Source organism: Rhineura floridana, chromosome 11 (assembly GCF_030035675.1).
Source record: "Rhineura floridana isolate rRhiFlo1 chromosome 11, rRhiFlo1.hap2, whole genome shotgun sequence".
In the NCBI taxonomy this organism is placed as follows: Eukaryota; Metazoa; Chordata; class Lepidosauria; order Squamata; family Rhineuridae; genus Rhineura; species Rhineura floridana.
This window is the reverse complement of record NC_084490.1, coordinates 55,058,419-55,072,890: the sequence shown is the minus strand read 5'-3', so window position 1 is coordinate 55,072,890 and position 14,472 is coordinate 55,058,419. Positions and strand designations below refer to the sequence as shown.

At 43.1% G+C, this 14,472-nt stretch overlaps 1 protein-coding gene and 1 long non-coding RNA gene across 5 annotated transcripts in view; one reads left to right on the top strand and one right to left on the bottom strand.

Annotated features, from left to right (window-relative positions):
- Positions 1 to 5,916, top strand: part of ACBD4 (acyl-CoA binding domain containing 4) — a 52,473-nt gene extending 46,557 nt beyond the window's left edge. For all 4 annotated transcript variants that reach the window (XM_061591124.1, XM_061591125.1, XM_061591122.1 and 1 more), the window contains 2 exons: positions 1,745 to 1,798; positions 2,283 to 5,916. In XM_061591124.1, the coding sequence (XP_061447108.1) occupies positions 1,745 to 1,798; positions 2,283 to 2,393 (165 nt within the window). In that variant the 3' untranslated portion in view covers positions 2,394 to 5,916. The remainder of the gene's footprint in view (positions 1 to 1,744; positions 1,799 to 2,282) is intronic.
- On the bottom strand, positions 2,070 to 14,111 carry LOC133367199 (uncharacterized). Its single transcript, XR_009758538.1, has 2 exons — positions 13,723 to 14,111; positions 2,070 to 2,413 (listed from the first exon to the last, which is right to left on the bottom strand). It is a non-coding gene; the product is annotated as an uncharacterized LOC133367199 (long non-coding RNA).
- Positions 14,112 to 14,472: the final 361 nt, after the last annotated feature.

Here is a 14,472-nt window from a genome sequence, read left to right as displayed (position 1 = left end):
GCATATTTGGAACACGAACATCCTACGACTGAAGGACCAGCTTTGCCAATATGAGGGTGCCTGTGCATTAAGATCTTTAGGAGGAGCTCTTCTCTGCATTGTACCAGCATATGAGATACATATGGCAGGCAGGCATGAGAAGGGCTGCTCAGTGGCTGCCCCTAGGCTCTGGAACTTCCTTCCTAGAAAGGCCCCCCTGGTCCCCTCCCTGATGACCTTTAGCTGCTGTGTTAAGACCCTCATTTTTTAACAGGCCTTTTGAGTTATTTTCTGCTCTGATGCTTATTATTCTGTTTTAACTGGTTGCTCTTTTTGTATTTGTATATGCAATTTATGTGGTTTTATTATTATTAGCTACCTTGGGCATCTAGTGTGGAAAGGTGGGATATAATTTTTATAAGATTTACGAATAATTTCTAATAATTCTCTGTTATTAGCAGCCAGCTCCCAGATTATACAAATGTAAAACAATCCCTGTAGTGGAGAAGATGTGAGATCTTTTGTTAATGGAGAAACTCTCTCACCAATTAAAAGTTTCAAGATCTTGGGGCGAGTCAGGGGATTTTCTGGCTTTAATGTTTCTAGTTATCTCTTATGGTGATAGTAGCTCAAGGAGGGGGCTATATGAACCTGAGCACCACTGTTCTATCCATTTCTTTTAATGCCACCTGTGCAGCCGTGGGCAAGCTGCATAGTCCCAAGGAGCCCAGGAGCCCCCCAGCTGGCAGTTGCAGACAAGGAAGGGGCTGGCTTGTGCAGCTGTGGCAAGCTGAGCAGGCCCTAGCCAGCTTGGGAGGACTAGCCTCACAGGGAGGCAATGGTAAACCCCCTCTGCATACCGCTTACCATGAAAACCCTGTTCATAGGGTAGCCATAAGTCGGGATCAAAGGCAGTCCATTTCCATTTTGTGCTATAGTGGTTGAATGAATGAAAAATTTATTACGGTCACAAGACCAGCATATTATAGTGGTTGTACTTTATTAGATCCTATAAGAAAAATAGAGAAGTTTCCTTTCAGTGCCAGGCAACAGTACTCAATTCGATTTGGACTTTTATAGTCCATGGCTTGTATTTGTTTAACTTCATCGTGCAGCTTGTTCAGTGAATACTGTCTTACTGTGTATTCTACATACATTATTTGGGACAGTGTTGATGGTGTCCAGAAGCATTTGCTTTCTTTCTCTCTGTGCATGTTTCCTGAATGACTCATTATACCCAGATGACCCTGCATTTCTGCTGTAATAACCAGTCTCTCTTCACAAAGTGTGGGGGGGATTTAATATTGTTTTTGTTATTGTTGTAATAATGCTGTCAAACGTTTGTATAGGCACATATATGTCCCACTCAGCACTGCTGAACTAGGTGAGGACAAAGTATAAAAAGGGGTTGCATCCAACTAACTTTTACTCAGAGCAGACCCATTGACATTTATGTCAATGGGTGACATTTATGGACCTTGAATAGCCACATGCATTAATTTCAATGGGTCTACTCTAAGTAAAAGTTAGAAGAAACCCTTAGAAACAAAGATTAAAAAAAAGTAAAGGAGCTCATAGTTCACATTGTGTGCATGTCCACCTATTCAGTGCAAAACTGCCAGAGATCCAATTTTTTCATTTTTAAAATCTTTACATAGTACTCTTTTGTCCTCAAAAAAGTTTTTTTTTAAAAAAAGAGCATAGACTGGGAAAGTGCACAAGCTTCTAGTATGTAGATACTCATCATGATTTTTCTGTCTTTTAGGGCCACACATCAATGCTGAATCCTTGTCAGCTATCCTTACTGCATGATGGAAAGGTATGAGGGTCGCTGCTGTGGCTAATATTCCAAATACAGTCCTTGTCTTTTAACATTTTGAATTAGCCAGGTGTCTAAATGGGTTAAGGGTTGGCTTAATTTAAAACAGGTTAGGGGGTGGCTTAATTTAGAAATGGAAATATAGGAAGTAATAAGATTGTGCCTCTGGGCATATCTAAAAAGCCTTTTCTGTCAATGCTAATAGCAGACCATCTCCCTGTCTTTGCTTGCCATCAGCCTGTTAATCAGCAGATAAATTCTGATCAATGAATAAAGCTTCAGTTGATTTATTCCACTTATTAATCAATTCAAACTTGCATTCTTATCTAAATAGTAAATTGGAATAATATAAGTCACTTAGAGAAACCAAATCTCCTTAGTGTGGAAGTGCTTGAGAACCAGCAGAGGGTGCCATTCCATCTCCAGTGCTTTTTCTGTAGTCCAGTCCAGGTTTTTATCCTCACCATCTTCTCTTGTTCCGCAGGAACTGCCAGGTTGGCCAGCACAGCTGTCTCCTCGCACCTGGTTTTTCCTGCTGGCTTGGCCTTTCATTGTCCAATGGCTTCTTTGGTATTTTCAGAGACAGAAGAGGTGAATTGATACCTGTCTCTTTACCTGCATTAAAAAAAATGGCTGTAAAGTACTGACACTTTTGAACCCTAAACACTGGACACCTGCCAATACTTCTACCTGTGAGGGACAACACATCATCTTATTTGCCTGAGCCCAACGCAGCAATCCTGGGGTGGCGAGAGAAAATATTTAATCAAATTTGGTTTGTATTAAACAAAGGAAGTCAGGAGGGGGGAGAATGACTGCAGAATGAAATTGAGAGGCAGGGGACTTGCTCAGTAAGCATCAAGAGGGGTGCAAAGGGAAATTGAGGCTTCACAAGACAAGGCTAGTCCTGACAATCCAAGCAACATTAAAGACTTCAGTGGCATGCATTCAACACTGTAGTACTTAAAACTTTGCAAAGCTCTGAAGTGGGGCAGGCAAGGTTTACATTAACTAGCCCAGAAGGTGGTCTTTTGGCTACAATTCCCGCACCTGAAAAGGAGGGATTGGATTTTTTTTTGAACTCAGGGTGTCTGAACCATTCCCAGCTGGAGGAAATAGTTTGATGCTAATAAAGCAATTGCAGTCCTCTTCCTTTTTCTTTGCTTATTTCAAAAGGCTTGGTAGCTGTGATCCTGACAAAAAAAGTTCCTCCAAAGTACTTCCATGCCCCTATATGCCATTTGCCTGTCCTTCCATTCTCAGTCAAGTATGATCAGAAAATGGAACACTTTGGCCATGAACACAAGGTGGCTGTCATGCCACTTGGAAAGACAACTTAATAGGGACCTATGAGGTTGTCATTGCCAGCCTCCCACAGTTATCCCAGAAAGTAGAGTTTAGGCCTTAATCAGGATGAATCTTCCACATAATGTATCTCTCTGTATGTAATCAGGTGAGCTAAAGTGACAACTGCCTCTGAGAATGAGCAGAGATGCCCTTTCCTCTATGCCAGGGGTTCTCAAACTTTCTATCCCAAGGGCCCACTTGAGGTGGCTGAAAACTAATGAGGCCCACCAGTCAGTCACAAAATGGCGGTGGAGGGACAGAACCGGTCACAAAATGGTGGCAGGCAAAGTGTGGCATAATCAGCTGGCAATTACTGACATCACTTTCTGACAATATCTAACCCTTTCAAAAATGTTAAATTCTTTGCCACAACATTGTTTTTGTAGCAAAGAGTTCTACAGCTCAGATTTCCTCAAGCATTGAGGCAGACATTTGCTCAGGAGGTATGGTGACTCACCCTCCCCATTTTAGGCAGAATTTGCTGATCCAGAGGCTCTAAGTAGCAAAAACCTTTTCTTTTATATTTCTCCCTTCCCACCCCCATATGCCTCTCAAAGTATTTTACCCATCTCCCGTAATTTCGTCTCCCATTTCATACTCAACTTGTACCTTATAACCCCCCCAAAATGCCTGTTAGTTTCTTTAATTTCTCTTCCCTGATCCTTTTACATTCACTTCTTTCTCCTATAACAGCTTCCTTCTCATCACATCCTTCTCTATTCTGTGTGTTTATAATAAATATTAACCTTGTATCTCTCTATTATATATATGAAACTTTTTTCTCTCTTTCTAATTTTCTTCAACACCTTCTCCAGGCCTTCACCTTCAGAACAAGGAGACTTTCCTTCCCAGTGAACTTCCATCTCCCAGCCACTTTTACTCATAGAATCATAGGAAGTAGAGTTGGAAGGGGCCTATAAGGCCATCAAGCCCAACCCACTGCTCAATGCAGGAATCCAACGTAAAGCTGACCAGACATATGGCTGTTCCACTGCCTCTTGAATGTCTCTAGTGTTGGAGAGCCCAATACTTCCCTAGGTAATTGGTTCTATTGTTGTGCCTCTCTTAACAGGAAGTTTTTCCTGATGTTCAGTTGAAATCTGGCTTCCGGTAACTTTAGCCAATTATTCCATGTCCTGTAGTCTGGGATGATCGAGAAGAGATCCTGGCCCTCCTCTGTGTGACAACTTAAAAGTACTTGAAGAGTGCTATCATATCTCCCCTCAGTCTTCTCTTCTTCCAGTTCTTTTCAGTTTCTCCTTATAAGGCTTTGTTTCCAGTCCCCTGTTCATCCTTGTTGCCCTCCTCTGAACCCATTCCAGTGTGTCTGCATCTTTCTTAAAATGCTGTGTCCAGAATTGGACACAGTACTCAATATGAGGCCTAACCAATGCCGAATAGAGGGGAACTAGTACTTCATGCAATTTGGAAACTATATTTCTGTTAATGCAGCCTAAAATACCATTTGCCATTGTTGCAGCCAGATCACACTGTTGGCTCATATTCAGCTTGTGAATAACAATTTCAAGATCCTTCTCTCATGCAGAATTGCTAAGCCAACAATAATTGTGCATTTGGTTTATTTATCCTAGGTGTAGAACTTTGTACTTATCCCTGTTAAATTTCATTCTGTTGTTTTCAGCCCAATGCTCCAGCCTGTCAAGATCACTTTGAATATTGTTTCAGTCCTCCAGGGTATTAGCTGTCCCTCCCAATTTTGCATCATCTGCAGATTGGATAAACAATCCCTGCACCTCCTCATCCAAGTTGAGCCCAGGACCGAGCCCTGCAGTATCCCGCTTGTTACCTCCCTCAAGTTTGAGAAGGAACCATTTATAAACACTCTTGGAGTACAATTCTGTAGCCAACTGTGGATCCACCTGAAGGTTGTTCCATCCAGCCCACATTTAGCTAGATTGCTAATCAGAATATCATGGGGCACTTTGTCAAAATCTTTGCTGAAGTTGAGATATATTATGTCCACAGCATTCCCACAGTCTATGAGGAAGGATACCTGATCAAAAAATAAGATTAGTCTGGCAGCATTTGTTCTTGATAAATCCTTGTTGGCTTCTAGTCACTGAATTGTTTTCAAGGTGGTCACAGCCTGACCACTTTATAATCTGCTCCAGAATATTCCCAGGGATCGATGTCAGGTTGACTGGTCTATAGTTCCCAGGTTCCTCCTTTCTGCCATTTTTGAAGATAGGGCAACATTAGCCCTCCAGTTGTGCAAGGAGTTGTTGGTGCTGGCATCGGTCCAACTAAAGGCTCTGGTACATGGCTAGGGGGCAGGGCAGGCAAGTGAAGAAGAGGTAGTTGGCAGGCAGGCCCACCTGAAAGTGGTCCAAGGCCCACTGGTGGGTCCTGGCTCAGTGTTTAAGAAATACTGCTCCATACCAAGTCACCACCACCTGTCTCTGTGCTTTTGGAGCAAAGGGTGTGACCTCCATAAAAAAGAGTTGCCTTGTTGGAGCAGACCAAAGGCCCAAGGAGTCTAGTCTATGTCTTCAAGAGTGGTCAGCAGGATACTACCAAAAACTCACAAGACTGGCATGAAGAACTCAGCTGTCCCCTGCCCCCTAGCCATCATGGTATCTTTTGACCAATGAAGCAATCAATGCTATTTCAATAAACGTCCATGATATCCTTATATACTTGGCGCTTTGAGGGCTATTGTTCAAAAAGTGGGATGCAAACGGGAAAATAATTTTTAAAAATTGAAATATTGAAGGAATGTGAGAAAATGTTCAATTTAATAAAAAACTAGTCATGAGTCAAAGGAAAGGTCATCTTTAATATTTTTATATCTATCTATCTCCTGTTGGAATAACACACTGAAACTAAAATAGCCTTGAAAAGCAAGCAAGAATATCCTTGATACTCGACCCTCACACTTTATACTTTGTGTTTATCATTATAATTGGCCCCAACAAATTAATAAACTAAATAGATGGTTAATCTATCGATTAAAGGTTGCAGCCCTACTATTCATGACCATTGCTGGTTACTTCTGGTTCACAGTAACATATCCTATGAGTGTGTGCCTCAGGATAGCTTGGAATACATATGGACGATTCATTATGTGCAAACTGGCACTGCAAGGGGTAGCGAAACAAAAATATGAGGAATCCCGTTCCGCTTATCCAGTAGCTGACATGTTCCAGTAGGTAGACTTGCAAATAAGTTATATGTACATGTTTATACCTCCTAGGAAACACACACCCGGCTACATTTAAAATGTGTACAAATAGGCATATTAGTTCCTCCAAGCCATGGAGAAAGGAAGGAGTCTTTGCTTACCTCTAAAGCAGAACCGTACTCTCCACCAGGCAAGCTGAACAATCCAGGACTACGTGGATGACAGCTGGATAGCAGGGGCTTTTCAGGCAGGATGATCATGCCAGGTGAGCAAAGCTACACACTGTGGAAAATAAGCCTTCCTCTTCCTTCTACACAAACAAACCCTCTCTCTCCCCATTTTGGCCTGAAGGAAAAGTGCTGCTCCTAAAGCAGCACTTTCAGTTGCAAACTGCTTTGGTTTGGCCGTGCCTGGGGAACCTCAGGCCTGGGTGTCAAATGCAGCTCGCTAGGTCTATCTGGCCCTTAAGATTTTCCTCAGGCCCACATCCTCTTTCCAAACCACACCCCTCACCAGCCTGCCTTCACACCCTCGGTGTGTGTTTTTGCCTGGCTGGAAGATGTCCTTGAACTCTGATCATGTCTCTTCCTTGGCTGGATAGAGAAGGGTGTGTTAGTGTGTTGAGAAACTAACCTACTGTACATAGGTAAGAGTTGCATTTGTTGCTCAGCCCACTTTTTGTCTCTAGCCCATCTGCCACTGACGTGTGGCTCTCAGAAGGCTGCCCAGAGAGGAATGTGGCCCTCAGCCTGAAAAAGGGTCCCCCTGTTGTTGTGATTATCTCACCTGTCCTGCAAGCAGCTTAAGGCAGCATTCGTCGTTCTCTCCACTTCTTCCCCAATTTTATCCACACAACCACCCTGTGAGGTAGGTTAGACTAGGAGATAGGGAGGGCCCAAGGTCATCCAGAGAGCTTCATGGCTGGGTGGGGTTAGGGTAATAACTGAAAGGTAGGGTAGACATTTTTTAAACTAATGCAAAGTAGTTCAATATTTTCAACTAGCAAAGTGTCGGTCATGAAGACATACTGCGTGGATGGAGGATCTATATATTGTGGAGACTCCTAGGGAGGACACAGTGTACTTCTGTAGGCTTTGCAGAGATGCAGATTTTCCCTGGACATGTGCACGGACAGACACGCATATGTAGGATCCCTTTCTGTGGGGGCTAGCTACTCCATGTGTGACATCCTGAGCGCTTTGGAGGAAGTGTTGGATAAAAACGTAACAAATAAAAGCAATGAAGTCTGCTGCTATCTATGGCCCATCCTGGCATTCTGCTTCTTGATCATGCTCAACTGCGAGAGAATCCAGGAACGGGTGATGGACCAATAAATTGATAGAACAGAGGGAGCTGCCTTGGTCCATTTAGCGTAGTATTGTCTACGCTGACTGGAAGTGGCTCTACAGGGTTTCAGGTAGGGATCTGTCCCAGCCCTACTTGGCGATGCCAGGGATTGAACCCAGGACCTTCTATATGCAAGGCAGATGCTCTGCCACTATGCCCTTCCCCTATGTAAAGGGGGGGAACCCTTTGAGCCAGAGGGCCACATTCCCTTCTGGGCAACCTTCTGAGGGCCACGTGCCAGCAGTAGGTGGAGCCGCCAGAGGAAAAAGTGGGTGCAACAATAAATATGAATGTTACTTTTGTACAGTAGGCTAGTTTCTGTGTGCACATGCACATACCTCTCGAACCTCCACCCAAACAAGATGTATTATGGGAGTTCAGGGATGCATTCCAGCCAGGCAAACACTTGGGGCGCAAAGCAGGGCCAGTGAGGGGTGTGGCCTGGGAAGACTTCCAAGGACCAGACAGAGAGGCGTTCATCCTCCAAGCTTGAGGTTACGCACCCCTGCCATAATAGATATGGAACAGAGACCGAGCCCACAGACTGTCTTGCTGAGATTTCAGATAAATAAAAACACCTTCTCAACCACACAACAAAATAAGCTGGAGATTTATTATTCCCATTCCACTCTATGCAAGACCCTGCTTCAAGGAACTATGAGGATAGCAGAAGTATCCAGAACCAGCTTGCTACCTAGGGATCTGAAGAATACATTACTATTCTATAATTTTTTTAAAAACCCTCTGGTTTCAGAATGTTCCTATAGCTGTGCATGCATTCCTATCATGGCAGCACCTGCCATGAGCCCAAATAACAGAAACGACATGCACTGTGCAGGGAATAAGCAACAATAATAAAGACAGTCTTTCATAGTCCCATTTGCTTTCTGCACAGCTTGGAAGAATTTGGCAATTTATGCTTCTGAGCATATGGTGAGTGATGGCAATACCTGCAATCAGCCCAAATAACAAAAAAAGCCATGTGACACAGGGATTTCAGGTAGACAAAAACACCTTCCTAACCACATAACAAAATAAGTCAGATCTATTATTCCCCTTTTACCATTCCATACAAGAATTTGCTTCAAGGAACTATAAGCCTAGTAGTATTCAGAACCTGCTCGCTACCTAGGGACCTGAAGAATACATTACCATATGGAATTTTGCACCCTCTCTCCTGAAACAGCAAGCCCCTATGCTGAATCCCATTTCTGTATGTGGATTGCTGCCCCTGGATATGCATGAATAAAACCTCACCGATGGTAGGGTTGCCAGCTTTTTACTGTAGTTGTGCCTTTGAAGAGCAGCTTAACTAGCACCTGATGCTATCTGTTCTATCTCCATGCTGTGAAAAATGTTGCCTGCTCATTTCTGCCCATCAACCCCTTGTTAAAGGACAAGAGAAGACAACTAAGGTGGGGTTTTCCCCCCTCCCCCCAGGCAGTTTCAGCCAAACTTTGTAAGGTCCGAAACACAAGGCTCTAAGCTGCAGTGGCCAACACCAGTTTTGCCTGAACCTGTACCTATATTGAGCCTTTCCACACTGTGTGTTTCCCATGTTTGCCTTGCTCCAAAACAAGGAATCCTTGGCAGGAATGGGTTCACAGGATGCCAAACAAGTGATACCCTGGAAAAACCCCAAAGAGAGCCAGAGACCTCTCTGAAGGCGCAGCAAGGAGGAGACCCCATGTTCCCTTTCAGGAACAAAATATATGACAGCACAAGAGAAAAAAGAAGTTGGCAGACTTGCCAGGGGGACGGTTACAAGGACAGTTCTCTAGGGGAGTTCAGCTGTCTGCCTGGCGTTCCTTCTCACTGCAGAGGGGGAACAGCCTGTCCAAGCAGGAGCCAGGCCAAATTTCAGGAAGCCAGAAAGTATCAGCCTAGCAGGAAAATACTTTCTGTTCTGCTGTCAAAAATACCAATATAACAGGTCTTTTGGAAAGCAAGAGACCAAGAGAAAGTTTTGAAATCAGGAACCATCACTGAAAAAACTGGACTGATTTTGTTTTGTATTACATCTGAAACAATTGGAGAGGGAGGTTCTAATGGCATACAACTGAAATAAAATGTTTAGCTTTCATAGGCCACATTCACATCAGACCACTTTAAACAGTCATGGCTTCCCCAAAGAATCATGGGAAGTATAGTTTGCAAAGGGTGCTGAGAGCTGTTAGGAGACTCACATTCTCTTCACAGAGTAGTTTGTCAGAGTGGTTTAACAGTCATTTCCTCTTCTCAGAAAACTCTGAGAATTGTAGCTCTGTGAGGGGAGCAGGAGTTTTCTAACAGCTTTCAGCACCCTTAATAAACTACACTTCCCAGGATTCTTTGGGGAAATCTGTGACTGATTAAAGTGGAATAAATGTTGGTGTGAATGAGGCCATAGACTCCTTATTGCATATTAATATGACAGTTGTCACAACATCCTTAGGAAATAGATTGTTTTACAGAATGAGAACCCAGGCCAATTTCCTTTATGAAAAACGTTCTACATTGTCCACTGCTGTGCAGAGGAAAGTCTTCTCCCAAATCTAAATCCAGCTCTTAAATCACAGAAACAGCACTCTTACTCTTCGTAGGACCTTTAAATGTCCTGGGCCAGTAAAGGTTGCCACAGCTGGAGAAGAAATGTTAAAAGACAGGCTCTGAATCCAAAGATGGGTTTAACAATGTTTTAGGTTGCAGCCCTCAACACATTGACTAGCCAGTAAGTCCCACTGAACTCACTGAGACTCATTTCTGGGTAAACATGTTTAGAATTGCATTGTAAATACATTTTATTCTACTTAATCTCTTGGACTATTCAGAGTTTGGTGGCTCAGCATATCTAGTGTAGGGAGATGTGGTTCAGGTTCAGTAACAGAGAGCTGGAATCTGACCTGGATTGAAGCATTGCCAATGGCGCCAATGCCTTGGGCAAGCTCCAATTATCCAACCTCAGTTTCTCCATCTAGGCTGTTAGGATGCTTAACTTTCACAGGCTGATCATCTCCTTTGAAATGTTATTTTCTACCTTCACCTTTGTTCCCTAATCTTCAGTGAGGTTCCATAAGGAATGTTTTTGGCAATCAATGCAAGCTTTTGCAAGAGCTGTACTAGCTACTTTCAAACAAAAGCACTTTGCAAGACCTCAGCTTTTCCGCAAACTAATTAAAATATACCTTAATTTGAGCTGGAGCAAGACATCAACTTTTAAAGTAAATTAAGAAAGAAGAATAATTTTAGAAGAAGAATTTTGTTTCAGTCAACCGACCACAATACAGTATAAAATATTAACATGAGACTGCTTGGTGACAGAGCTATGGCAGACATCAAAACAATATGATAAAATTAATTACAGTTCACAGTCTTACAGGGTCTGGTCACAATGGCCACGTTCAGAAATTTGGCCACTTGAACGGTAATTGCCTTGTCAGAGCCCTCTAGTAAAACAGGCAGAAGAGACTCAGGGGAGCGGCCTGGAAGGGACACATAATAGGGTATAAAAGATCTTTTCTGGCCCCTTCATAATACCTACAATTAGACAGAACATGTAAAACAGACTCCACTTCAGCATTATCACAGGGGTAGCATCTATTATTTCTTGGAGTTTTATCATATCTACCCTCCAAGAGTTTAGAAGGTAGGGCGTTGAATTGGGCAAGAGAAAATGCCCTCCTGTACTTAGGTACAGATAGCCAACTTAGAAAGAGCATCCCATAATTACAGGGGAAACCTGTTAGACCCAGTGATCGAGGGGAACAGGGGCCCGAAGCAGCTACAAGAAGCTCTTGGATGTCAATGTCCACTAGCCACTGTTTAACAATTGCCTTGGCCCTACCAAGTTCCATAGAAAGTAAGTCAGAAGGAGAAAGGCCAACTGAAACAACTTTATCCACCACCACCTTGGTCCAAGATGGTTTAAGAGGGTCTCTCATTACCTGAAACGTAAATGAGCTTTGAGCGAGCATAAGACAGCAGCATAGCCAGAATTGAATGCCATAGATTCAAGCTAAGCATTTTAAAGAGTTAAGGCCAGCCTCCAAGTTAAGGGTAGCTCCAGAAACACATCTTGGGACACCAAAAATAGATCTAAGGAAGAAGGATTGAATTCCTTCAAGTGATCCTTTAAAGTAGGGATACCAAATTGGTGCCCCATAGAGTATCATCGGGACTATTTTGGTTTTTAAAACACGTACTGCTGCTGGCAGCAAAAAGTTCCCACCCTTTGTGAAAAAGAAGCGGGTCATTGCACCCATGTTTTTCTCAGCTTTGGCCTTAACATATTTGCCATGGATTCTCCAGCTGACTGTTTCATGGAACCAGATACCCAGGTATTTGTAGGAGTCAACCTGTTCGATTTTGTCGTTCCCCATGAACCAGGGGTACCTGACTTTTCTCCTGCAAAATACTATTACCTTAGATTTAGTATAGTTAATTGTAAGGTATTTATCTTTACAATATTCTACAAAGCCACTGAGTAGTCTCTTAAGACCGAGCCGGGTTTGGGAAATTAGAATCGCATCGTCTGCGTAAAGTAGAATGAGTACTTTTGTATGCCCAATCTTTGGTGGATGGGATTGTATCGTTCCCAGGTAGGGTTGCCAGGTCCATGGCCTGAGACTGATTCTGTATCTTTAGGAGAAGAGAAAGTCAGCCAAGTGCAGGTGTTCTTGCAACTCTGTAATGGGAAAAAACACAAGGTGGAATTCTCCCTCCCCCCTCCACAACTTTTAAAGATACAGAAGACCTCTTGGAGGCTAGGATTGGCAACCAAGAGGTCTTCTGTATCTTTAAAAGTTGTGGAGGTGGGAGGGAGAATTCCACCTTGTGGTTTTTCCTATTACGGAGTTGCAAGAACACCTGCACTTGGCTGACTTTCTCTTCTTCTAAAGATACAGGATCAGTCTCAGGCCAAGAACCTGGCAACCCTATTCCCAGGACAGAAGGAAGATCAGCCAAGTATAAGTTAAATAGGGTGGGGGTGAGAACACACCCTTGTCTGACACCTCGTGAGGAGATCTCCTTCAAGAAGTGACCTCAATAGCTACATCGTACCTGGATAGATGTATTTTGGTACAATAAGCAAATCAGGAGCAATAGCCTTTTCTCAATAGAAAGCAGTTCTAATTTGCTCCACACACAATCACGAGAGATAGAGTCGAAAGCAGATTTTAGGTCTATGAAGGCTGTAAAAAGTTTGCCTCCTCGTGGTTTAGAGTGTTTGTGCGCTAGGTGGGCCAATACCAAACAGTGGTCGAGTGTGGAGCATCATGGTTTGAATCCTATCTGCTCTTCTCCCAAGACGTTGTTGTCACTTATCCACATCCAAATTAAGATAAAATATGCTGTATCTAACCTCCTAATCAGTTTATTCCTATTGACTGAGGTCTTACAAGATGCTAGTTCCTATGCTGGAAAGCTCAGCAGCAGATACTCAGGTGCATACTGGCCTCTGCCTCAGTCTTTCAAATTGGGTTTTAGTATAACATTCCAAGCTCACACAGCTGTCTGTGATGGTGGAAAAAAGTAAGAGATACTCAGTGTGTTAAAAGTGCATTTAAAATAACGTTAGATTGAAATGAGACTGATTTTATCAAGGTTCTGTTTGCAATGCATTCACATACCATTTTTACCTATGCAATATTTAATTTGCTGCTCCATATTTTATGATTTTTATGTTGTATTTTACAGTTCTCTCAGGAAGATAATTACAAATTAGACTACAGAGAAATGTTGCACAGCAGTAAAGAATCACTCTAACTTATGATACCAGAGTGTAGAATATATAGAAAGACAGTCTTTGCTGAACTGCACAATGAAATTAACAAGCACAAGCCAAAAAAGAAAAAAAATGATAAAGTACTTTGTCTCCTGGCATTAAAAATTTTAATTCTATGATTGCTTTTAATAAAGTATAATGACTACATAGCATGATAAGAGATAGAACAGTGGTGCTTAGGTTATTTAATCACCAATCTGTTTTACTACTGCAACAAAAGAGAATCATATCTGGGGTAAAATCCAACTCCCAAAGATTTCCCATCTGGTTTAATGCACAGCCCACGATCCAAGGACAACACTCTTTCTACACATTAGTAACTACCTCAGCCACTTTTCCCTCCTGAGGCAACGGCAAAGGGCTCTTTAACGCCTGCAGTGTGAACAGCAAGACAAGGCTTCGCAGAGCACCCCCCCTTAAACACCTATGCACGCTCCAAGAAACCGGAAAATGATAGGGAGCAGCTGGGGTATATAAAGAAAGACCTCCTCGACTCAAGGCATCCTTTCTATCCACATTGCTTGAGGAAGAGGATTAAAGAACCCTCGGCCTGCATCTCACAGGAAAGTTGTCATATATTGAGTCAGGCCATTGGTCTATCTGGCTCAATATTGTCTACCCTGACTGGCAGCAGTACTCCAGGGTTTCAGTCTTTCCCAGTCCTACTTAGAAACGCCAGGGACTGAATCAGCGACCTTTTTGCAGGCAAAGCAGGTACTCTACCATAATCGTGGCTTGTGTGGAAGTCGGCACTGGGCGGAGCCAGTGTTGCTGGCCCGCCAGCGTTTCTTCAGTTGAAAATACAGCCTTGGTTGTTGTTTTTAAGTTGCTGATCAGGGAAGTAGCACGGTTTAATCTGGACACCCACAGGATTTGGAGTACATAAAGCAATATGGAAAAGGAATGGTCCTCTGAGCATGTGCAGCGTGCATTCGCTTTCCCACTGAGTGATTTCGTATGCTCCTAAACATCTGGGATGGAGGGGGGTGCTTCCATGTCATCCAACGAAGCTTGAAGTTCTGCACGTCTGTAGAAGTTAGCCACGGCCCACTATATCCACCCCCGCACCTCTCA